The 24,635-nt window shown below is 37.9% G+C and overlaps 1 protein-coding gene across 2 annotated transcripts in view; it reads right to left on the minus strand.

Annotated features, from left to right (window-relative positions):
• ITPR2 (inositol 1,4,5-trisphosphate receptor type 2) overlaps positions 1–24,635 on the minus strand; it is a 427,719-nt gene that overhangs the window by 282,357 nt on the left and 120,727 nt on the right. For both annotated transcript variants that reach the window (XM_079773600.1, XM_079773601.1), the window contains exons 12-21: positions 21,042–21,141; positions 20,361–20,521; positions 13,890–14,031; positions 11,209–11,370; positions 7,007–7,179; positions 5,938–6,057; positions 5,642–5,827; positions 4,279–4,530; positions 3,695–3,839; positions 2,039–2,189 (exon numbers count right to left, since the gene is read on the minus strand). In XM_079773600.1, coding sequence (XP_079629726.1) covers positions 2,039–2,189; positions 3,695–3,839; positions 4,279–4,530; positions 5,642–5,827; positions 5,938–6,057; positions 7,007–7,179; positions 11,209–11,370; positions 13,890–14,031; positions 20,361–20,521; positions 21,042–21,141 — 1,592 coding nt within the window. The remainder of the gene's footprint in view (positions 1–2,038; positions 2,190–3,694; positions 3,840–4,278; positions 4,531–5,641; positions 5,828–5,937; positions 6,058–7,006; positions 7,180–11,208; positions 11,371–13,889; positions 14,032–20,360; positions 20,522–21,041; positions 21,142–24,635) is intronic.

Below are 24,635 nucleotides of genomic sequence, written 5' to 3' on the forward strand. Positions count from 1 at the left end.
GTACCCTGTTACAATCTTCTTCTGTTTCATGGTTGCTTTCAAAGAGGAATTTCAACCAACTGAAATGTTTGGCTTCTCTATTCTATTTTGATCTTACAGTAGTTTCATATAAATGAAGACTGATTACATCTAGCCATTTCTTGGACAAGGTTGACAATATGAACCAGTTTACATGATCTTTAGTTCAAGAGCACCCTCTCCTGTCTGTGTCGTGAAGTGCCATTTCTTTAACATTTGGCTTTTAGGGGTGGGGGGTGGTAGTAGAAAAGTTCTATTTTGTTCAATTTTTTGTTTTATTTTATCTTGTGGCATTATACAACATTTCCCACCTTACTTCTTTTCCCCTCACCAACAAGACCTTAAAGGATGCTTCTGCCTTACTTTTAATCTTGTTTATGCCTAGAAGCATTCCCCCCCCCACCACCACCAACACTGCTATCTGTGTACTCTTAAATCCCTTCCTCTTTACTGAGTGTTTTTATATCTACCTTTTCCTCTTTTAATATTTTCACACTTAAGATAGTCTTTATTTTTTCAAGGGTGATTTTCAACAGCCCCTTTTGTCCCTTCCACACAATTTTTCCAGAAACCCTGAACTGTCCACAAAGATTGATAGTGAAAACTCATGAGACAGCTCTACTGAAAACTGATGTTACTTTTCTACATACGGTAACTGAAGCTTATACTGTCCTCTGTCTTCTAGCTCCGCTAAAGCTGAGGGATTTATGTGGCTTAATTTGTTTCTCACTGATCTGTACAGTTTTTGTTTGTTGTTTTTAGAAGATGTAAAATGACTTTGAGATTTTACGGCAGCAATTAATTACCTGGATGTTCTTTATTTATAATCCCTAACCAGATATTTCTTCCTTATGTCTGAAATTAGATTTCTGGTTTTACTAGTATTTTTTTAACCTTGCAATGCATATTGTGATGGATATATTGTTTTGCACCCATATCCCCTCTTCAGAGCTGAGGCATCCCTTCCCCTAGCTGCTTGGAATCATGGGTGCTGACTACTCATAGCTGTCATTTAGAGTGACCCTTCCCCAAAAGGAACTGCATTACCCATGGCTACACACCACCTCCATGCCAAGCCAGCAGTCAGCAGCTGGCTGATGCAAGGATCCAAAGCTCAGCTCCCTGTGTTACTTCATGACTACTCCGAAGGGCCATCCTAGCTAAAGAGTTCCCTGTAGGATCTGCTGAGGTCTCAGTTGCACCTGCATTGTGGATCAGCTTCTCTGTCTGCCCAGTCCCAACTTCCTCACTTCCTTAGTGGTATGTATCCTGAATGCACTCTTCAAACATTCCTTCTGCAAACATTCTCTACACCTCGGGGGATTTCTAGGCATCCAACATAAAGACAGTAACCATGAAAAAAAAACACACGTTTATTGAGTTATGAGCAGGCACTGTTGTAAATGCTCTGAATATATTGTATACATTCACATCATTCTCACAAAGAAAGTGTGAGGAAGATACTAATATTATCGTCTTTATAACTCAGATGACAAAAGGAACTCTTGGAAAAGATGAGTACATTGCCTAAGTTAATAAATGGTAAAGGCTGGCATTGAAGCCAGGCACTCTGACTCAAAGCCCATCCTCATCCACTTCACTGCCACCCACACTGGTTTTGCATTCACTGTTTCTCTGGTATGACGCTCAGTGGGCCCGTTCTTGGCATTTTTCTATGTCCTGCTATGCAGCACAGCCAGCCTATGTCACACACCAGAAAGGTCATAAATATTAAGATGATTTTTATCTTTAAACACATAACATTGTCCCTAGTGGATTGGCCATATGTTAATTGCTAAAGATGGAACTCACTGACCTTATAAATTTGTCTCTCAAAATGTTAGCATTACAACATGTTTGTAAATCCAGCCTATTATCACTGTCCTACCATGGGATTACTTTTCATTTGTGCACATATATTAGTAAGTACACATTAACAACCACTTCTCTGCATATTTGTTCTATGTCTCACCTCCAAACAAGAACAAAAAGAATATAACTTTTTCTCAAAAATTCTTACCTCCATCTTGAAATTTGCTTAATCTTTCAAAATACGATGACATGGGGACTTGTACAATGTCTAGGATAGCCAGAAGTGTTCTTGTGAGCCTTAATAATTCACTGAAACTATAAAATCCAAAGTATATAAGATTCCGAGCCAAGTGGACCACCTTAATAAAAAAGAGGTAGGGTACAAAAGAAAACAAAAGGAAAGGAAAGGAAAGAAAAACATTAGGAACTAAAATTAACATTGACATTTTATTATCTAAATTAGAGCAGCTATTTCTAAACTTTCTAATTCTCTAACAACTAGGAATTTAAATAATTGCAAAAGCAACCACTAATTCTTATTTAAGTTTAGAATTAAATCCAAATAAGACAAGTTCATCAATCTCATCAAAGCTCCACAGTCTCTCATCATTGATGTTTCTCTCTCTCTCCCTCTCCCTTCCTCTCTGAAATCAATAAAAATCTTAAAAAAAAAAAAAAGTCCCACCAAGGAAGCAAGAAGACAAGATTTTAGATGTTTAAAGGTGGTTAAAGAAGTTTACATTAGAATCATTTACCTCTTAATTAAATATTAAATTATTTAAGTCTGTAGGCTACCACTTACTAAATGGTTACATTAATGAATCACTTTAATAAATGGTTATTATCTACGAATTTGTCCAGAATTATATGTTCCCTATGCTGCTTTGTGGCCTTCTGGATACTATATGACACACTAAGTATGAAAGCCAGCTTCCAAGACGGTCCCCAATGCATTCCCCTTCCATATTGCGTCAGGGTTCATCTTTGTGGCAAACAAATGCAGCAGAAGTGATGGCATGCACTTCCAAGATTAGGTCATAGATGATTGCAACTTCTATGTTGGGCGCTTGCGCGCTCTCTCTCTCTCTCTCTCTCTCTCTCTCTCTCTCTCTCTCTCTCTCTTTTTTTTTCCCAGGGAAAGCCAGGCACCATGCCATAAAGACATTAAGCAGCCTGTGAAAAGGCTACCTAGTCAACATCCAATAAGAGAGTCCGGCTACCAACAATCACATGGGTGAGCTTAGAAGCCCCAGGTGACTGCCACCCCAATCAATATCTTGATTATAATCTCAGGAGAGACCCTAAGCCAGAACCCCACAGCTAAGCACTCCCAGATTCCTCACCCATAGAAACTAAATGTTTGTCGTTCTAAACGTTTGTTACTTTGAGCTGCTAAGACTCGGGAGTAATTTTTTATACACCTGTAGGTAGCAAATACACCAGGTAACAAGTAACAGCATCTTCTCTATAGTTTTGTCACTGTATCTCCAAGATGATATTATAACTAGAGGTATTTTAATTCAGTTTAATGAGGCTAAAAACACCACCTCCGTGGATAAGAAAAAAATGTACCCAAACATATCACAATTATGCAAAACTGTCTTTGTTCATTAATGGAATGAAACAAAAAAAAATCAAGAAAAACAGTAGCTAATCATAAATAAAATATTTTGTATTAGACATCAGGTATAATTAATGCATCAAATCTATTTTTTAATGAATGGCAGAGAGAATCATACCTTCATGAAATAATCTGCCTGTTTACCAAAGCATCCTAAATGGGGAAAAATCTTTATGCTCAATGTATCTAATTGTTTACAGGAAAAATTGAATAACTTCATGAATGAATTGTTTCTCATAATACCTCAAATGTCAGTTTGTTTTTTTCTTTATCTCCAAAAGGGAAGGGCTGATTTACAACTTCTTTCAAGTATTCCTCAACAAATTCCATTGTCAGTGCAAATTTCCTCTTCATATCATTTCTGGAACAGTCAGTTATAGAATCATATCTGCAAAGATAGAATATAAAGCAAGTTAACCTGATTGCAATCATTAAAATAAGAATATATACATACTTTAACTTTCTGGCTTCTTAAGCTTGGATTTTAATAATCAACCTTTCTAGATGTTGTGTCCTAAGCTGTACAATGGGACTATTGTGAAATGAGATAACACATGTAAAGCACCTAACTCAGAGTATGCCATAACATTAAGTACTCAACAACTTGCTAAGCTATTGACAATATGATTTCTGTTTATATTTCCAGAATGATGTTTCTCTTATCAAGGGTTGTCACTTTACTTTCTAAAAAAGAGTACCTCGTTTGCATTTGGAAGATAACAACCTGAGTTTGAACAAAGAAATGCCTTTCTCTGTATTTCATTTCCAAATGGATGTTTATTTCATCTACTGAATGTAAAGTCTTTGAGACATTTTTCCAAACATACTCATGAATCGTGATCTTGGTGGGGATTTCCGTCCAGAGCCTGGCATAGCGCACAGGCACCACGGATTCCTGGGGGTCCCGGTCAACATGCATGTGGAGCATAAGGCGGCAGAAAGATGCTCGGAGGTCAAACGGCAGGCTCTCATCCGACATGCACCGCAGGATCAAATCCACAGAGAGCTGTGTCGAAATCTGGTTGATGGCCAGATACTGGCGATCCAAGCACATCCTTGCGAAGAGGTTTAGCTGGTACCTTAAAAATTTTAAACATATTATATCATTTGTCTTGATAAAGTTCTTAAACATCACAGGATCAGTCAGTATCTACTTTTATGACACCAATATTTCCAAGAGTATGTGATACTGGAGTCAAACTTTGTTGGCAGTAGGTTAAGTAATCAAATAACAACATATACGTGAAATTGTCTCTATGCCTGTTCAGCTGCTATTTCCCTTACTTGTTCCAGCAACATGCATCTGGTGGAGACAGTCACTGGAGTCTCTGTTCTAGGTTTCCTAGGATCACAGATACACCCTGATGACCGTGATTACAGCTCACATGAAACTCAGCTCTGGACTCTAGTATCTACACTCTAAGCTTAGATCCACTCAGTTCCTAAATCAAATGTGATCCACCCAAATGGCATCAGGACACTTGGGTTCATCAGCCTCTGAGATCAAGGATTAGCCTCTGGCTTTGTGGCTAGAGCTGTAGAAACCAGGGAACAGGAGGCACTCCCTGCCTTTCTTAGATTCCTGTCATTTGGGCCCAACTTAACCCAAGGGCTTCTGCCTTAGTTTTCATCCCATAAGTTCAAAGACACCAGCTAGGTTCTTGCTCACAATATACTCACCACCAGAAACTACCATCAGAACTTTGGCTGCCATATGCCACCACTGAACTTGTGTAACTGTAGACACTACTGTCTCTTAAGCCTTAGGTCTCTCCTATGTATAAGCACTACATACCCTAAACTACTGGCTACCTCCCTCTGAGGCCACATCTGTAGCTGGATCAGCTTCCCTGGCCCGAGTTCCAGCTCTCTCTCAACTCCATTTCTTAGCTCCTAATATGTCTCTCAGATGCACCCACTCCAATCAGTAATAGAAAAGACCTTTGCTGCACAGCAATCCCAACAATTCTAAATTAGTGGTAAATCAGGAAATCGCAAGAGGTATATGTGGAGTACAAAGATGTTAACTTTTATTTTTAATATTTTAAATAATACTATATATTTTAACTACTCTAGTAATGACAACTTTTTAAATTGCCTCTTCCTAGATACCTGACTTTTAGAAGTCTCAGAGAATCTCTTTCAATGAGTTTGTGAGATTGAGAACTACGATTCTCTATAATACTTTACCGGTAATAGGTAAGAACTTCTAAGTCAGCTTTAGTGCCTTCTTTGGCTTCCTGAGCAAGGTGCCTGATAGCTTTGCCATGAGGTTCCTTGTTGCTGTCAATCCAGTAGAGCCAAACTTCTTCATCATCAATGTCGTCTGAAAGAATGGAGCTCTCCAGCGGGTTGTCCATTTGCATTGAGACCAGCCTTGAAATTAACAACAATATCTATTAAGAATTTCACTAAGAAATATGATAAAGAACTACAATGCTTATAAATGATGAACAGAAAAAGATGACTCCATCATCTGGGCTTACTTGGTTTGAATGAGAATGTCTGCATTGCCTGGACTCAACATAAATTTGCAGATGAGTTCTTGAGTTACAGGTATAGCAGTGGTATTGGACACACACAGATCAGATAAATAATCCAAAAATCTGGCAAAAAATTAAATTGAACATTAAGAAAAAGGCATTTTATAAAATCATAACAAAAACAAATTTGGAGATATAACAAACATGACTTTTAAGATATATATTTTTAATAATATTTCCAAGTACATTTTTACAATGTGTTGCTCATCTACTACATCATTAGAAACATATTAAACATCAAATTATTTGTATTTAATACAAATATTTCTGAAAAGGATATAAGTTCACTTCTATTTATTTGGTGACATTCATCCCACAGCACATTGATTTACAATGTTTAGAAAACCATTTATCTGCCCTAAAGTGAAATAACCCCAGAATTGAATATCAAAACAAAAGCAGATCAAAGCTAACGCTGTCCTGAGTAAAATAGGAATACATCACACACTTAATCAAAGTGCAATCAGAGACCCATTTCCACCTGCTAACGTTTATTGGCTGTGCTAATTATAATTAGTTAAGAAAAGTTTATCAATTGCCTTGGCTTTTCTGCATTCATTTCTCCCAGATAAGGCATCATGATGTAATACAAAGAGAACTTGATGTGGAATCAGAAACCCTTGATATACCACCGATTCTATTCCTTCCTATTGGGCTATTCTTGAATAAACTATTCCCTAGTCTTCTTTTTCCTCATCTCTAAAATGTGGGTAATAATATACAACCAGTATACTTCGTGAGAACAAGCAAGGATTTAAATGACACAATGTATATGAATATAGTATAAAGTACTATAAAACTATATGTTTTTACATTTAAATATGTCTAGAAGGGGTTTAGATCTGCTATAAGGCAATAACTCTTTATCATACATAATTATTATAGCAATAAGCCTCATCCAGTTTTGTCCATAAAAGGGATATAAAACAATTTTAACTTTAAAAAGTTCTAAGAATACAGCAAAAGGCCACCATCCCTCCTAGAAAAGAATGTTGCATGAACCACTTCAAACCTTGGCTCACGATTTCTCCTGAGTAAACTGACAAATGTTTCTATTTCTTTTGCTGTGATATGTTTCTCTAGTAGTTTTCTGTTGTTGTGCAACAAAGCTGTGATGGTATCTTCTGCCAAAATATCATAGCCAATCTGGGACTGCATGACACAGAAATTCTTAGCAATATATTCCTGCAAAAAGAAAGGCTGTCAGAATACACTGCCAAACAGCTTAGAAATGACAGGTTCCATTACGGTCAGCAACACTGATTCAATTATTCATAACAGAAAACTCACTAAAAATTATTGTCCAAAGAAGAGCAAGTAAACAATTCTTCAACAAATAGGGCTTTTTAGGGAAGGAAATGAAAATATTAGCACATACCCAATTTAAATTTTAACAAAAAAAAACTATATACCTAGAAATATTTTTGAATATGAGTGCTTATACTTTTGACGTATAAGTGAGAAAATAAATAAACCTAGTTAAAGTAACAATTCTTATGACATGGCAACTAAAGATTTCACCACCCTAACAGATGCCCTTCTTCTAACCCTCATTAAAAGTCATAAACAATGATTTCAATATAAGTATGGAAAGAAAATAACTCTGTGATCTATACTGCTACACAGAGAATTATGCAGGTAGACCTAGGTGATTTTTCTTTTTGTACAATATGCCACAATGATCTATTAAATCTTCTCTTTAAAATAATGATAAAATTTCCTACCACTTTTTACCTTTAAAAAGCTATCAAATGAGAAAATATGATTAATCACTTAATTGATCAGATCCATTCATCCAATAATGTTTCTTAAAAGCCTGCTTCATTCCAGGCACTCAGCATAAGGCAGTAAATAAGATAGATAAGCTCTCATAGAGCTCTCATCTAGTTCGAAAAAAAGTGGGTAAATGAGCTCTTAAATAAGATAATTTTACATGTTGATAAGTGAAATGAAACAAATAAAAGGATGAAGAAAGGTGGCAACTTCAGATAGAGTAGATGCTAAGGAAGTGACATTTGAGCTAGGATGGAAATGATGAAAATGATAAAAAGGAGGCAACATGGGGAGAGAAGCCATCTAGGCTGTGGGAGTAGCAGGTGCAAAGGCTCTGTGGTAGTGAAACCAAGCTTTTTGTGATCTATAAACAAGGGTGGCCATTGGAGCTAGAGTGGCGGAAATGAGTTGAGAAAGCAAGAGCTGAGGTTGGAGAGGTAGATCTTCTCTAGCTGCAGTAAAGGACAAAGATGTTATGCTAAGGGCAAGAGAAAGTCATTGGGGAGTGTCAATCATGCATTATTTAATGTGCTCCTTATTCTTCACACTAACTCTCCTATATCCAAGCCACTATTGCTCATTCCCCACAGTCTGTGTATAAGCAAGACTGGTAAGCCTACCCCCTCCCACAATCAAAACATTTCACTTCAGTTTCCTGGCTATTCTCCTTGGGGATATATCCCTGTATCTATTTGGGAGAATTCATTCATTAGAAAGTGGTCTTGTTTGTTGTTTTTTACTGGAACCTATCTATTCCTTGAAAATTATATTGGTTGCACAAATCTAATTATACTGTACTAGAGGCCCAGTGCATGATTTAATCATGCACCTGGTGCACCAGCGGGCTGTCCGCCGGTGCCCCAGGCCTTCCGAAAGCCTCCGGCGCTGCGGAGGCTTTCGAAAGGCCTTGCGCCGGAGCAGACAGGCGGCCAGGTCCCCCGCTTTGGCCTTTGATCGCGGGGGACCTGTCCGGCTGGCTGTCCGCAGGCGCCCCAGGCCTTCCGAAAGCCTCCGGCGCTGCGGAGATTTTCGAAAGGCCTTGCGCCGGAGCAGACAGGCGGCCAGGTCCCCCGCTTTGGCCTTTGATCGCGGGGGACCTGTCCGGCTGGCTGTCCGCAGGCGCCCCAGGCCTTCCGAAAGCCTCCGGCAGCCATGGTACAGACGCTGAGCTCAGCGTCCTTCTGGCCCAATCAGCTACCCCAGCCACCCTGAGTCCCGCCCCCTGCGCCTCCTGCTGGCCCAATCGTGGGCGTAGCGGAGTGATGGTAATTTACATATTACCATTTTATTATGTAGGATTTCAGGCAGCAATTTTGTGCCCTTTCAAAATAATGGCATTATGTTAGATAGCCAATTAAATAAAGGAACTGTCTTCTGTTAGTACATCATTTTAAAGACACATATTGATTTACACACTTTTATGACTATTGTAATTATACTATAGTATAATGCAAACCTCCAAGATGTTTGATAAATAGGTCAAGACGTTGACAAATAATCAAAAGAAATTAGAGATGTTGCCAAATCCTATAAATAATAATAAACAGAGACTCGATATGGGTTAGTGCTAAATCACAAAAGAACTGCCTCTGAGGACTCTATAAAACATAGCTACGGATAAAAGGAAACAAGGTAATTATGCAAAAAGTAGAACGTAACTCTGCTTACACTTTAAAATCATGTTCTAAAAATATTAGGAAACTGTTCTATGATTAATACAAAGCATTCTTAGTTCAACAGAAATGAGAAAAGTATTGAACTGGAACGTGCACAGAACGTGAGGGAAAATAAAATCTAACTCTAGGGAATGCTGGGAATTGTTTTCTTTTGTCAGCTCAATGATCTACAGCTTGAAAGACATCCCAAAAGAGATAAAGGGTGGTCCATCCACAGTCATATACTCTAAAAAAAACAAAAAGCAGATTTAATGTTCTGGAACTTAATTTTTTTCCAATAAAATAAAGACAGCCCTTTATCTTGGTATGTCAAATGAGTACAGTGAAGCTGGGACAAATAATTCCAATGACAGAATTTTCACTTGGGAAGAAGGATGTTTGTAAGTAGGATTATATTAAAAAGTATTTAAGGATTTGTTTATATAGTCGCCTTCCTCGCTCTTGCCCCTTGTCATATTATTTGTCTTCTGACTAATCTGTTTTACATATTCTTTTTAGACCTTTTCTTAATCTTTAAACAGAATTTCAAAACCAATGTATTTTAACATATTTTTCTTAGAGCAATTTTTTTTTCTTGCCAAAAACCATTCAAATTACTAAAAGGAAATAGTGTGATGAGTAAGAGGCTGGGTTTGAATACTGTCTTCAGTCTTAAAACTGTATAATCTTCGGCAAGTTATTTAAACTCTTTGTGCTTCGGTTCTTCATCTTAACTCAGTACTAACTGAGTTAAGTTGTAAAAAGTGCTCAGCGTTGAGCCTGGTACAAAGTAAGCACTCAATAAATACCACTAACTGTTCCCAAATAACCTCCAACTTTTAGGCCTGAAGTCCTAGACCCTACACGTGGCTTAGCCAAACCTGCCTTACCAACCCTCTCTCACACCATTCTTCCTCACAGACTAAACTCACCAGTAACATTTCCTAATTATACACTCATCTCTCAAACTGGCTAAGAGAAAAATGGGACACTAGTCTACCTAATAATTTTAAACAAACAAACATGTATATTATTGAACACATTGCAAAATATTGCATAATTTTAAGATAAAAATGAGACAAAAGAAATGTCACTTTGCAGTTGACAACTTTTAGCTATGTCCCTAGATACACCTGGCTTCCCTGTCTCCGCAGTTGGGAATGCCTCTGGGCAAAAGTGCCCTTTCTAGCATCCATCATTCTCTTTTCATAGATCTGTCTTTTTTTAAATGTCTGTTCCCTTACAATTTATGAAAATGATTCTCATCCTACTGCAATGCTTCCTTCTCCGAGCAGCCTTCCTGGATTTCCTCAGCCACAACTGAGCTCCTCTCCCTCTTCTGAATTCCAGCAATACGTTATCTCTAACATCCCTCTCTGCCTCACCCTCATATTTCAGATGCACAAGCCATATCTTTCCCACAAGACAATGACCTCTTTGACCTTTACATAATGATGTGATACCTCACATGTTCCTAAAAAGCCGAGAAATGTCTCAGTCCTCTTTACATAAGGCATCCTGCATGCCCTCGGCCCAGCAGGAGCTAATACCATGCACACAGAAGGACTCAGACATCCTCCCTCAACAATTCTAATTTTACATGGAAGAATAAATGCATATTTCAGCTCAAAAATACATACAGGTCATTTTTGTGTGTTCCCAATATGACACATTTCATTGCAAAGTGCAATTTTCCATCCCTATTTTATAAGTTCTAGGACAGTCACCAGCGAACCCTGCCCATACTGTAAATGTTAGACAGAATCGTGACCAGCTGCCCTCTGACCTGATTTTTCCGGTAGTCTTGCTGCGAATGCCTCAGCACGCGGTAGCAGAGCCTCAGCATGTACTTGTAGGGAGCGTATCTTTGGTCCCCCAGATCTTCGAGTCTCAGCATTGGGCCTTCTCCTGCTTTCTCCTTAAAGGGTGCTTTAAGAATCCCAAATACCTACCAGAAAACAAAACAAAAAGAAAGCCACCTATTCTGATGAATGAAGACAGATATTTTGCAATGTGTTTTAATTTTTTTAAAATAAGCACAATGATTTAAAAACACTTTTGAAATATTAATGAAAAAAAAGATTTAGGACATAGGATCAATAATATATTAAGAAACAGAAAAATACTGATAAAAGAATTCTCTAAACTGAATGACAAGAACATTATTTAAATAAACCACTTAATTTTGATAAGATATTATATTTTATTAAAATAAGAAATATAAAGATGTTGGGTTGTACCAAGTTACATCAACATATTCAGATGGACTAAAATATAGTTTGATTTCTATCGGCTTTAAAATTACATCTATTCTATAGCTTTCTAAAATCAAAATAATATTAAAAAAAAACATTTATTTTCACTTGAAGCTGACATCAGAAAATTGCCTCCAAATATTGCTTCTAAACTTCTTTATAAAACAATTTATTGTTCTTGGTACATAAAGATATGGCCAAACCAATGAATCTATCAGCAAATAAGGACCCACATGGACAGCTGGTGGTACCCAGTGACTCAGATTCTTCATCTAAAGTTGGGAAGTATTTAAAAAAACATTGAGGAATTTAACTCTCTTAGGTGGCAAGACAGGCTATAGGATCACCTAGTGACGAGCTGGTAGAATGAGTAAATAGTTTATAAAAGAGCACCTAGGGCCCTAGCCAGTATGGCTCAGTTGGTTGGAGCATCATCCTATACACCAGAGGGTGGCAGGTTCAATTCCCCATAGGGCACACCCACATTGCAGTTTTGATACTCAGGGCACATGCGGGAAGCAATCAATTGATGTTTCTCTCTCACATCAATGTTTCTCTCTCTCTCTCTCTCTCTCTCTCTCTCTCTCTCTCTCTCTCTCTCTCTCTCTCTCTCTCTCTCCCTCCCTCCCTCCCTCCCTCTCCCCCTTCCTGTTTATAAATATCAATAAAAAAAAATTTTTAAAGCACCTAAGCAAGGGCATGAGCATTAATACAAGACAGGAAAATGAAGAGAAATTACCCTTTTAGTTCATGAAATATAATATGAATTAACGTTTCTTCAATAATTCTGTATTCACTAAACCTTGAATTTTATACTTATAACACTGAAAAAAAGTTTTGACATGTTGGTTAAAATACTAATAAATTATTCAAGGTCCTAAAAGTCCTTGAAATAAACATATTTATACACACACCCCAAAAGCTATTGTCAGAAAAGACTTGGTCTCATTAGATTTGCAACTTATCTTTGAGGAAAAATGTTAATTTTATATTTTCAGACAATCAGCTACAGAATATTAATTGACAATGTCTCCTGTTGTTCTTTCCCAACTTGACAAATAGCACATGTATATTAATATGATTTTTATTTAAGTATCTTCCTTGAGTCCATAGTTAAAGAATGCAGAAGGCCATTACTTTATATAGCAATTAACAGCACAAAAAGAATGCATAAAAGCAGGCATGTTCGTATGTGCATATTATTAGGAAGTGAATTAATTTACTGCTGTGTTTTAAACAACTTCAGAAAGAACTTCCAGGGTAAAATCTAGAATATTATATAGGGCACTTGTGAGCTGATGAACAGGTTACCCTACTTTCCTATGGAAGAGACAGAAAGAAGTAGGAAGCTTCCAAGTTATCCTTGAAATTCTACCTAGAAAGTTATCCCAGCACAGTTTCTGGAGATAGTCTGACCATGTAAAACTTTTTAGAAAACTGAGGTAGGCTGCCTTCAAGACAGCCCCTGGTGATTGCTAACTCCTGGAACTCATACCCTTATGGAATCCTGTCTCCTTGACAATGCACTGGAACTGATGGGATGTTACTTCTAGGATTCGGTTATAAAAAGACCGTGGCTTCCATCTAGGTGCCCGCTCTTGATCTTTCTTGGACCACTCAGTTCTAACAAAGGCAAGCTGCCAACTTTTTTTTTTTAATCTTTATTGTTGAAAGTATTACAGATGTCCCCTTTTTTTCCCATTGACCTCTTAAAGCCTGCCCCAGGCCTTCACCACACTGTGTCCATGGGTTACGCATATATGCATACACGTTCTTTAGTTGATCTCCACCCACCCACCCCCACCTTCCCTCTGAGATTCAACAGTCTGTTCCATGTCTCTGTGTCTCTGGATCTATTTTGTTCATCCGTTTATTTTGCCCTTTAGATTCCACATATGAGTGAGATCATGTGTCTTTCTCTGCCTGGCTTATTTCAAGGCAGCCCTGTGGATAGCCCTGTGAGCTGGGAAGTGACTCCTCTCCCATTTGAGCCTCAAGATGACTGCAGCCTGGTATAAAGATCCTGAGCAAGAACTGCCCACCTAAGCCACTGCTAGGTTCCTAGTCCACAGGAACTGCACGTATCTGATGTTTTCAGCCACCAAGATTTTGGGTAACTTGTTACACAGCAATAAATAACTAATCCAAGGACTTTCCTGACAGTATAACTCAAAATACAAAATATGTAAATTTAGCACATGAAAACATTCACCTGTGCCAATATGTTTTGTTCCCTCATTAATTTTTGACGTTCTCGGTTTGGCTTGCTGATAACCACATCCAGAACTTCTTGCCCATTGTTAAGTACATCAGCAACAAAGAAGATAAGGTCTTCCAATAATTTGGTTACAAACCTATAGTAAAATGAAAAGGAAATTAATTTGGGAGAGGAAGTTAATAAACACTAGGAATCGAAACACTGCAAAACAAAGTATTTTATAATAAAAAATTATTTAATCAGCAAAGTATTTAATGCAGTTAATGTGACCAAAAACTTTAAAAGAACATCCCTTTTCCAATTCCTCCAGTCCCCACTCCCACATCCAGCTCCAATCAAGTATTTGTAATGACCATTACAAAATAAAGCCATGTGAGCCCCATGGACAATCAGTCAATAGGAGAATAACACTGATGCTTTTCCATGAGTGAACAGCAATAAAGAATAGTTCTGCTTTAGGAAAAATTGCTATTCTTCTAAATTCCTAAATTTGAATCACTATTTTTACTCTTGACTCAAACTACATCTTGTAATCCTCACCACATTTCAATTTCTCCAATATATAGAATAGGAAAAACAAAATAATCTGCAAATAGAAACAGACTAAGCAATCATACTAAAAAATCAGAAGGCCAACAAAAAGCAAGAAAAAGAACAATTTTAAAATAATTTTTTAAAAGGTGTTTTTAAACCTCAAAGAGATAAAGAAAGCAATTATATACTACCAAAAAAGATAACATATAAAGTGAGATATGAGCAATGAATAGGCAGATATAGCAAAAGAACCATTAACACTAAAATTATAATCATTTAAATAAAAATTTAATTCGTGAAGGTAAACTATTCTAGATACATTGCAAGAAAAATTAGTGATTTATAAGACAGTATCAAAAGATATCCATAAAGCAGCACTGAACGTTTTCAAAAGCTAAATTATAAAAAGAAAGGGAAGAGACAGGAGGCTGAATTAAGAGGCTCCAACGTGCATTTAATAGGAGTTACAAAAGAGAGATGACAGAAAAAGACAAAGAAGCAATATTTGAAGGAAAATGGCTGGAAGTTTTCCAGACTTGCTGAAAGACATAATATTCAAATTTAAAAGCATTCACTAAGTATCAAATGGGACAAGCAAAAATAAAAGTTTTACAACAAAGAAAATAATCTACAAAATTACCAGAAAGTAAAGGGGAAAATGCCAATAAATAATAATTCCATTAACAGCAGATTTCTTAATTGGAACGAGAGATAACAGAAAATAATTAAATTATAACTTTAAAAGACTTAGAAGCCCTCACCAGTGTTACTAAGTAGTTAGAGCCGTGTGCACACATGCCCCTCCCCAACCCCCCAAGGCACCAAAGAGTCCTGGGTTTGATTCCTGGTCAAGGGCACAGACCTGGGTTGCAGGTTCAATCCCCAGCCCCAGTGGGGTACGTGTGGTAGGCAACCAATCGATGTGCCTCTCTCACATCAATGTTTCTCTCTCTCTTTCTCTGTCTCTATCTCTTTCTCTCCCCTTCTCCCTCACTCCACTTTCTCTAAAAATCAATGGGGAAAAAAATCCTCTGGTGAAAATTAACAACAACAAAAAATACTAAAGAAGAATAATTTTCAATCTAACATTCCATGCATGAAGTATCACTTAAGAGTAGAGGTAAAATAAAGACATTTTCATATATGTAAAAACTAAACGATTTATAACCTCATTGAATAAAGCATGAATTTCAGCAAGAAGAAAAGCAAACCCAGAGAGAAGTGAGATGCAAGAAATAAAGGCAAGCAGAGGAAGACATTAAGTATATTAATAAATATAATAAATAACTGAAGAACAATTTAGATGCTAAACTTTATAGTAAGAAAAGGTGATATATAATTTGATATTTATTCCTTTGTAATTATTAAATGCAATAAAATAAAAATTTTAAATGAAAAGAATAAACACAGAACAATGGTTCTAGACAACTATTACAAGAAAGGTGGGAGGCAGAATATCAGTGCATAATTAAAGCATTCTGAGGTACTTTTCTCCCCTGAAATGAAGAAATATGTAATACAGGGTGGGGCAAAAGCAGGTTTACATTTATTCATATGGAAAATAATGTAATAATTAATAAATAAGAATAAACTCTGTGTTCCATGTACACACAACTGTAAGCCTACTTTTGCCTCACCCTGTATCTTCATATAGTTTAAATTTTATGTTCTATGAACATAAGGGCAACTTCTAAGTAATGAAAATATTATCTATGGCTTCTAAACCAGTAGAGAAAAAGAAAAAATGGGGAGAAAAATATAAACATCAACCTAACAGAAAGCAAATGGAGAGAAAAGAAAAAAGCTACACTAAAGAAAGGAAAAAAACAAAACAAAATACCATTCGATATCAAAGTAATTCCAACACATTATGTATCAAAGTTGAGCAAATTAAGACTATAAGAATAGATTTTTTAAAAACCCATCTCTCTGCTCCTCAAAGAGACATGACTAAAACAAAATGGCCAGGGAATCTGGAATAAATGGCTATCGCAAAAGAAGCATCTACTCAAACACCAAGCAAAAGATAACTCATGGAGAGATGGCAACATCAGGCGAATAAGGTTTAAGGGGACACGCATGATGTTGCTATAGGCAGACATGAGCTCTCCGTCAGGACTGCTCATCTGGGAGCACATGCTGTTCTGGTTGCTGGGCTTCTGTCACCAGACCCAACCGTGAGCCCTGAAACTGCTTGAAGACAAGGCCACAGTCTGTGCCGGTCACCACCGCCTTACCGCCGCATGCAAACATGCCTCATGGCCTGTGCCTGGCGTATACCAACAGTTCAGCAAGACGGGAAACAAATGAATATTCAACTATAAACGCTGCAGAGGAACCCGGCATTTTTTTCTGCATCCTCAGAGGTGGAAACATGGCGTAGAAATTCTGGTTTATGATTGCATGTGCCCCTTCTTCCAGCTCTAAACATAGTTAACCGCCCTCCATTTTCTCTTTTGGGGCAGCTCTGCAGAATGAGGTCAGAAAATGCTACGGAAGAATATCTGAGGTTGGGGATCTTGGAGCACAAACCGGGAGCTGTGCCTCCACCGTCTATTCCAGGGTTAAGGAAAGGGGGTGTGATGAGAGAGAATTCAAACAACACAGGCATTTTGAGACAAATCTGCAATATTCTAACACCTTCCTTTTGACCTGGTATCATTCTTCCTGGAGTAAAAGAGTATCTAATAATAACTTCTTTCTCCAGAGAGGGGAAAAAGTCAGAGTCGTGAGGTATTTTCAGAAAGAATTTTATATTGAATTCTAAAACCGAGAAAAATCATATAAATGTGTTCAACTCTGCCAGGCAGCTTTGAATGAATTTTGATGGAAGGTGGCTTTTTCTAAAATTACTAAATTAAGATCAATAATTGCAACTTCCTATTTCTCAAGCAAGACCTTCTTTATGCTAGGATGTTTTACTCTCTAAAACAGTGGGGAAGGAAGCAAGGGGAATACAAATGCATAATCCCTGCTCAGTCCTGACCCTCCACCTTCCTCAGAATTACCCTGAGAGGTTAATATTCTCTCCAGCAGTAACAAGAGGAGCGCCTCGCACTGGGTTACAGCCCGTAGTGGTAAATGCTTGTAATCCTAATCTTTGTGTGTTTTTTCCTTCAAGAATCACTGTAATCCCTAGCAAGGGGGGCTTTGTAAGTGAGACTGAGTAAACTTCTGAGCATATGTGGAGTGACAGAGACTAAAAAATGGATTCATCAAAAGGAAGTGTTAATCAGTAAGAAGCAAATAACAAGTGGTATCAGTATCTGCACATCGGATTCCCTTACTGGTCATAACTTAGTTCTGGTATTTAATCATCTGTCGCGAAGGGAGCAGTGGTTTCAGCTTCTGGCCTTTACTCATTCTCCCCAGAGGAGTGGAGGTACAATTGAATGCACAATTAGTTGTCGTCAAGTGCATTTTTGTTAGGGGGAAAACAGGTATGAACAGAGGAAGCTGAGAAACAGCTATGCCACTTGTTTGCATAGTTATGAGTATTTTTCCATTAATAGGGTTGGAAATGTATCTTGCGTTGTAAGATATATTTCTAGAAGTTCATAAAACATACATGTTTCATTATGGCATACTTATAATTCGAGCCCCATAAAGGCACCACCTAGAACAGAAAATGGAACATTGCAAGAGCCTCCTCTAAAGTGAATACCATCCTGACTTCTGTGACAATTATCTCCTTACACTTCTTTATAGCTCTGCCAATTGCTTAAGCACCCCAAATAAGAGTTTAGTTTTTGCTTGTTTTGAAACTTCACAAATACTATTAGAGTGAATGAGTTTGTGTCTAGTTCTCATTTAATCCAAGATTTATTAGGTTTATCCATGTTGTTACAGTATACATAGACACAGCTCATTTATTTTCATTGCTATACTGTGTTCCATTATATGATATTTACCAAGATGGGACTCACTTATTCAGCTGGTGATGGACGACTGGGTGGTTTTTAGTTTGCGGTTACTTAGAATAAGGCTGAACTTCGTTACACATGTGTCCTGGTGCACATGTGTAGGAGCATCTTTCAGACAGATGTTCAACATCATTCCGCCTAGTAGGGGAGCTGGTGAGTCATGGAGTGTCCGCTTCTTTTTTGTGCATGTGCGTGTGGTAATTAGTGAGACCGACCCACTTAATAAATCTTTGAGTGCACAGGACAGTGCTGTTAACTGCAGGCACAATGTGGTGCAGCAGATCTCTAGAACTTATTCACCTTGTATAAATGAAACTTTATACCCATTAAAGAGGATCTTCTCATTTCCCCTCCCCACCCACAGCCACTGGCAACCACCATTCTACTCTCCGTTTCTAAGAGTCGGACTGTTGTGCAACATGGTTTACAATGGCCGAGATATGGGAAACAACCTCAATGTTTATGGATGGATGAATGGATAAAGAAAATGTAATATATATACTGAGTGGCCAGATTATTATGATCTCTGAATGCATAATAATCTGGCCATTCAGTGTGTGTATATGTGTGTGTGTGTGTGTGTGTGTGTGTGTGTATATATATATTAGAGGCTTGGTGCATGAATTCGTGCATGGGTGGGGTCCAGCCTGCCTGGCCAGGGGGAGGGGACATGGGTGGTTGGCTGGCCTGCCTGCTGGTCGAACTCCTGGTTGAGGGGACAATTTGCATATTAGCCTTTTATTATATAGGATATACACTGAGTGGCCAGATTATTATGTGTTCAGAGATCATAATAATCTGGCCACTCAGTGTACATACAATGGAATATTACTCAACTTTAAAAATAAGAAAATCCTGTCACATGTGACAACATGGGTGAACCTGGAGGACATTATAAGTGAAATAAGCCAGTCACAGAGGGACAAACACCGCATGATTCCACTTATAAGAGGAGTGCTGCCTCTTTAACTTTTCTAGTCACTATCAAACTATTTTCCAAAGTGCTTATACCGACTATCATTTCACCAGCTGTGTATGAGAGTTCCAATGTATGAAGAATTAGATAAAATATATGTATATAGTGCCTAACATAGTGCCAACACGAGGTAGGGATAAAATAATTAACATCTATCAATATCATTCTCTTTCTCACTTATTTCCAAAACCAGAGTTGAAGAATTAAGGAGCCAGTTTCTCTGACGGAGTTGTAAGAGCAGAGAGCTACACCAGGAAGACTGTTTTCTGATATTATATATTTGGGTTTTTTTGTGGTACCTGAGCAGATAATTATATTTTGAATAAGTAAGAACAACAACAAAAATACAACTTCTTTTAGAACCTTTAGAAATCCAAAATCGCAAATCAAGTGCAGCAAAAGGTACTGTGAATCTCTTATGAAACACAAAAAGGAAAAATCAGCCCAGCCAGTGTTGCTCAGTGGTTGAGCATTGACCTATGAACCAGGAGGTCGCGATTTGATTCCCAATCAAGGCACATGCCCGGGTTGGAGTGTGCAGGATACAGCCAATCGATGATTCTCTCTCATCATTGATGTTTCTCTCTCTCTTTCCTTCTCCCTTCCTCTCTGAAATCAATAAAAACTATATTTAAAAATAAAACAAAAGGAAAAATCAGAGAGTAATGAAAAACAACTGTTTTCAAGCCAAACTAAAGTGGAAAAAATGAATATTCCACCAGATTTGAATGTCACCATTCAATCACCATGACCTGCTCATCAGAATCAGGTGTGCTGCTATGAAGAGCACTCTAAAGGAATCTTTAAAGATTGCTTCAGAGTGCTCCCCCATAGAGCACAACATATATGAGTGTGTCTATTAAAAGAATTCCATTGTGGTAATGGAACATTTACCTTCAACATAAGAGGCCTCTCTACATCTGTGCCTATAGGAATACTAGTACCGGTTACCCACGGGTTCACCTGAGGTTTACTGCAGGAGTGAACAATTGAGTCCTGATGATTTAAGAGCCATTTTTAAAAGTTACTAACCTCCTTTCATTCTGAGTTATTGTGCCGTTTTCCAGCTTTTTAACCGTGGTCGCCAGCACTTTATTTGCATCATTGGCAAAATCTAAGTCTCGCACCTCAGACAGCGGGACGGACACAATGGCGAATGCTTCTTTATCTTCTTTTGTTTGGCAAGTTCCAATCTGCAATGTGGTGGGGTTTTGTCCATTCAGATGAGTTGTTTCTTTTTAAGTAACCATGCAATATACTTCAAATACCAATACACTTAGTACGGTTTAAGAAATGCAACACAGGCGTAGATAATGCAAACACGTAATTCCCACCCACAACACCTTCTATGAAAGGCGAAAGGAACACAGATTGTCCATGCCCACATCCTGCCTTGTCCCCAAACGTATCCCTATCACACTTGCTCTTTGCTTCCGTTTCAACAGAGAAAGTACAGTCCTGGAATCTTCTCCTCTTTCTACAGGCTGCCCCCACGCTTTGGTATCTGTGCCGCATCCTCCTGAGCCTCACAGCCCTGCCAAAGCCAAGCCACTTAGCTCAGCTACCTAAGCAGCTGGCAGACACGACAGCATGATTAAATGAATTGCAATAATCTCTAATACTGGCGAGGATGGGTTGAAAGAAATATGTCAGTCACCCCTTAATCCTAGTCACACATGTGGCTGAAAATCAAACCATTTCAGGAACATTTACCTTCAGCATAACAGGCCTCTCTTCATCTGTGTCTATAGGGATACTAGTGCTGGTTACCCATGTGTTGGTACATAAATGTCTTAACCGAACATAGGAGTTCCTAAAAGCAAAATAATATAAAACACATTATAAAGTTAGCCCACTTACGTATTAATATATTTAACAATTTCATACACAATATGAATATAGATATATTTTAGACTAATAATTGACTCAAGTATTGATCAGTCTGGTTGAAGGAACATTTCTGGACTATAGACTCTCTCAATGCATGCAGTATTATTACCTAAGTGTGGTCCCTTGACCAGCAGTATCAGAATCACCTGAGAACTTGTTAGAAATGCAAATTCTGAGGCTTCATCCTCGTCCACTGACTCAGAAACTCAGAGGGTAAGGCCCAACAATGAGTATTTTAACAGGCTCTCCATGAAATTCTGATAAATGCTAATGTGACAAGCATTGATCAAGTAACTAACTCAGTTAAAACTGATGACAGCAGTCCTTTTTTGGGGGGGAGGGGTTAATCCTCACTCGAGGATATTTTTCTATTGATTTTTGGAAAAAGTGAAGGGGGAGAGAGAAGAGAAACACATCAGATTTGTTGCCTTCTGCACACGCCACAACCAGGGCTGAGGATCAAGCCTGTTCCCTTAACCGGAATCAAACCCAGGACCCTTCAGTCAGCAGGCCAACGCTCTATCCACTGAGCCAAACTGGCTAGGACACAATTTAATCATAAGCATGTAAAAGTATACACCATTTATCTCATTATTCATGGATTCCACACTTGCTTTAAACAGTTCCCAAACACAGTGCGGTTTACTATACCCAAAAGCAAGGTTGTGCTGTGCCTTAAGGATAAAATACTCCTGTTAGATAAGCTTTATTCAGACATGAGTTACAGTGCTAACAGCTGAGTATTCAATGTTAACAAATCAACAACATAGATTAAATAAGGTGTCTTTAAACAGAAATACACATGAAACAAGGTTATGTGTTCAATGATTGCCAAAAACACTGTGACCAGAGGCTCACAGGAACCTAATTGTGTATTTCCCCTAGGACTGTGGTTGGCAAACTGTGGCTCGCGAGCCACATGTGGCTCTTTGACCTCTTGAGTGTGGCTCTTCCACAAAATACCATGGCCTGGGCGAGTCTATTTTGAAGAAGTGGCGTTAGAAGAAGTTTAAATTTAAAAATTTGGCTCTCAAAAGAAATTTCAATCGTTGTACTGTTGATATTTGGCTCTGCTGACTAATGAGTTTGCCGACCACTGCCTTAGGAGCAATGGCTCAGTAATTGCTATTTCAGGGTACTGGGAATAATAAGGATCAACTGTATATGAACTGTGAGAGTGCCTGAGGAAGGACAGCCAGAACTTCTTCCAACTCAAATATCATCATTGTTGTGAATCTTCTCTTATCATTTCATTAACATATATGAGTTGTGTCTATTAAAAGAGTACCATTGTGGTAAGTCCTCTGCTTTCAAGTTCCTGAGAATTTAGTAGGAAATATAAGACATAAATGAGTCATACAACATGAGACAGAAAGCAATAAAAGGAAGTCAAGTAAAATGCCAAGGGCCTCAGAGAAAGGCCCATTCAACTTCATGGTTCTGCTCATTCATAAAAGTAAATAAAATAAAAACTGGTTTTCAAAAATCTAAATTAGCAAAGATCCAACCATTGCCCAAATAATCAGAAATTTTAAAATAACTGTTTTACCATCTTCTGCATTGATTTACCCAGGAGATGTTATTTGGATTCACTTGTCTTCCCAAGTGTCTTTTAAGCATCTGGAAAGTGTGGGCCACATCTTATTCAGCCCTGTGGCTGTTGCCCCTACTCTTACTCCTATACTTGTTCAATATATGCTATTGAGTCAACCTAGATTGCTGGGTTCCAAACTAAAGATATTACACTTGAGTATAATTTTATATTTTGCAAGAATTCTGAAAATGAATAACTCTTTCATTTGCAACTCTTTCAACACAAATATGTTGCTTTTAAGATCTTGATATAATCTGAACGTCTAAAACATGAAGGCATTGTAGCATAGTGGTTAAGAGCACAGATTATTTTAGTTCCCACACTTCAGGTTTAAATACCTGGGTAATGATTTTAAAAAGGAAAGCCTGCATCCCACAGCCTAAAACACTGGTTGCACTGGCCAGAGCAGAGAGATCCCAGTGCTACCCAGGTGATTACAATATACAGTCCACTTGAAAAGCCCTGCTCTGTCTCTCGTTCCTTATTGGTAAGTGTGCTGCCAGGAATAAATATTAGGACTTGGCAGGGCTTAGCACTTAGAAAGTGCTCAAGAGCTTTAGCATAAGTGTAGTTATTATTAAGTGTTTGTTAACATTAGCTTTAATATAATTAATGACAAATGAATCTGTTCATACAAAATTCCGTTCTACACTGAGAAAGGCTTCAAAAGTTCTAAGTAATAATAGATTAACGCTTTCATATAAAGCAAGGCTCAGGGATTTGTCATGGGTCTATGCACTTTATAGTGATAGCTTTTCATCACTTCCTTAAGCAAACTTACTTGGTTAGAGTTCAAGAAGGACTCCATTTTGCTTTTAAATCTAAAAGGATGAAAGTCTTATAAGGATTAAGATCCCAATACTGAGAAGAGAAGGCCGGAGACCTGGGTCAGGTAACACCTTCAAAGGGAATCTCTTTACAGGCCGGCAGAACAGGGAAGAGTGAGGTACACCTCACAGGAAACCAAAATCTGGGCAATATTTCTCCTGAATGAGAATAACCACGAAAGCCTCTGGGAAGTTCAAGGAGCAGTGTTCCTCAGCAGTGTTAGAAAGCAGCGTTTTACACTCCCTGAAAGCAACCTGTAATGTCCGCATTTAGTGTAAGGACCATAAGCCTCACCACTGTCATTTGACCAAGGCCAAGTACAATAATGCTCTATCAAGGACAATTTAGAACTATCCACTAGACATAATAAAATGGGCAAGACTCATCTATGCATCAAAGGCAGCGATTTTCAACTGGTGCGCTGCAAGAATTTTTAAAACATGCAACAGCTGACCTCTTTTCCCTTAGACTGTCAAATAGGAAAATAACAGCCAACACAACAATAGCTGTCTGGTGTGTATGAAATCAAAATTAGACCTATTTTTCTGTCAGATCGGGAAAAAATATGATATATTTTTTGGTGTGAAACAGAATTTTAGTAACTAGTTTGTGTGCCATGAGATGAAAAAGGTTGAAAATTGCTTATCTAAGAGAGTGCATCATAATATTATTGATGGAAGGTAGGCAGGTGTAGGCAAAAGAGGTTTACTAAAGTAATCAAATACAAGCAAAAGAATGTAAGATATTTTCTTACATTAAGTTCTGGCTACCACATTACCAATCCTCCTTCCCCTTCCCCTTGCTCACTTAGGTCCAACTTGTCTCCCAGCTGGTCCTTCAGGATAAATGGTAAATTTCAAGATTTTTCCCATTTCATATTCCTGCTGCTTAAAACACTCCTAATATAGAGGACTGATCCCTGAAATCATTCAGATAGTTTCTTAAATGTCCTAAATCAGAGGCCATTTCTGAATACTTATACCTATAGAACTCTC

The sequence above is a fragment of the Cnephaeus nilssonii genome, assembly GCF_951640355.1.
Source record: "Cnephaeus nilssonii genome assembly, chromosome: 6".
NCBI classification, from domain to species: Eukaryota; Metazoa; Chordata; class Mammalia; order Chiroptera; family Vespertilionidae; genus Cnephaeus; species Cnephaeus nilssonii.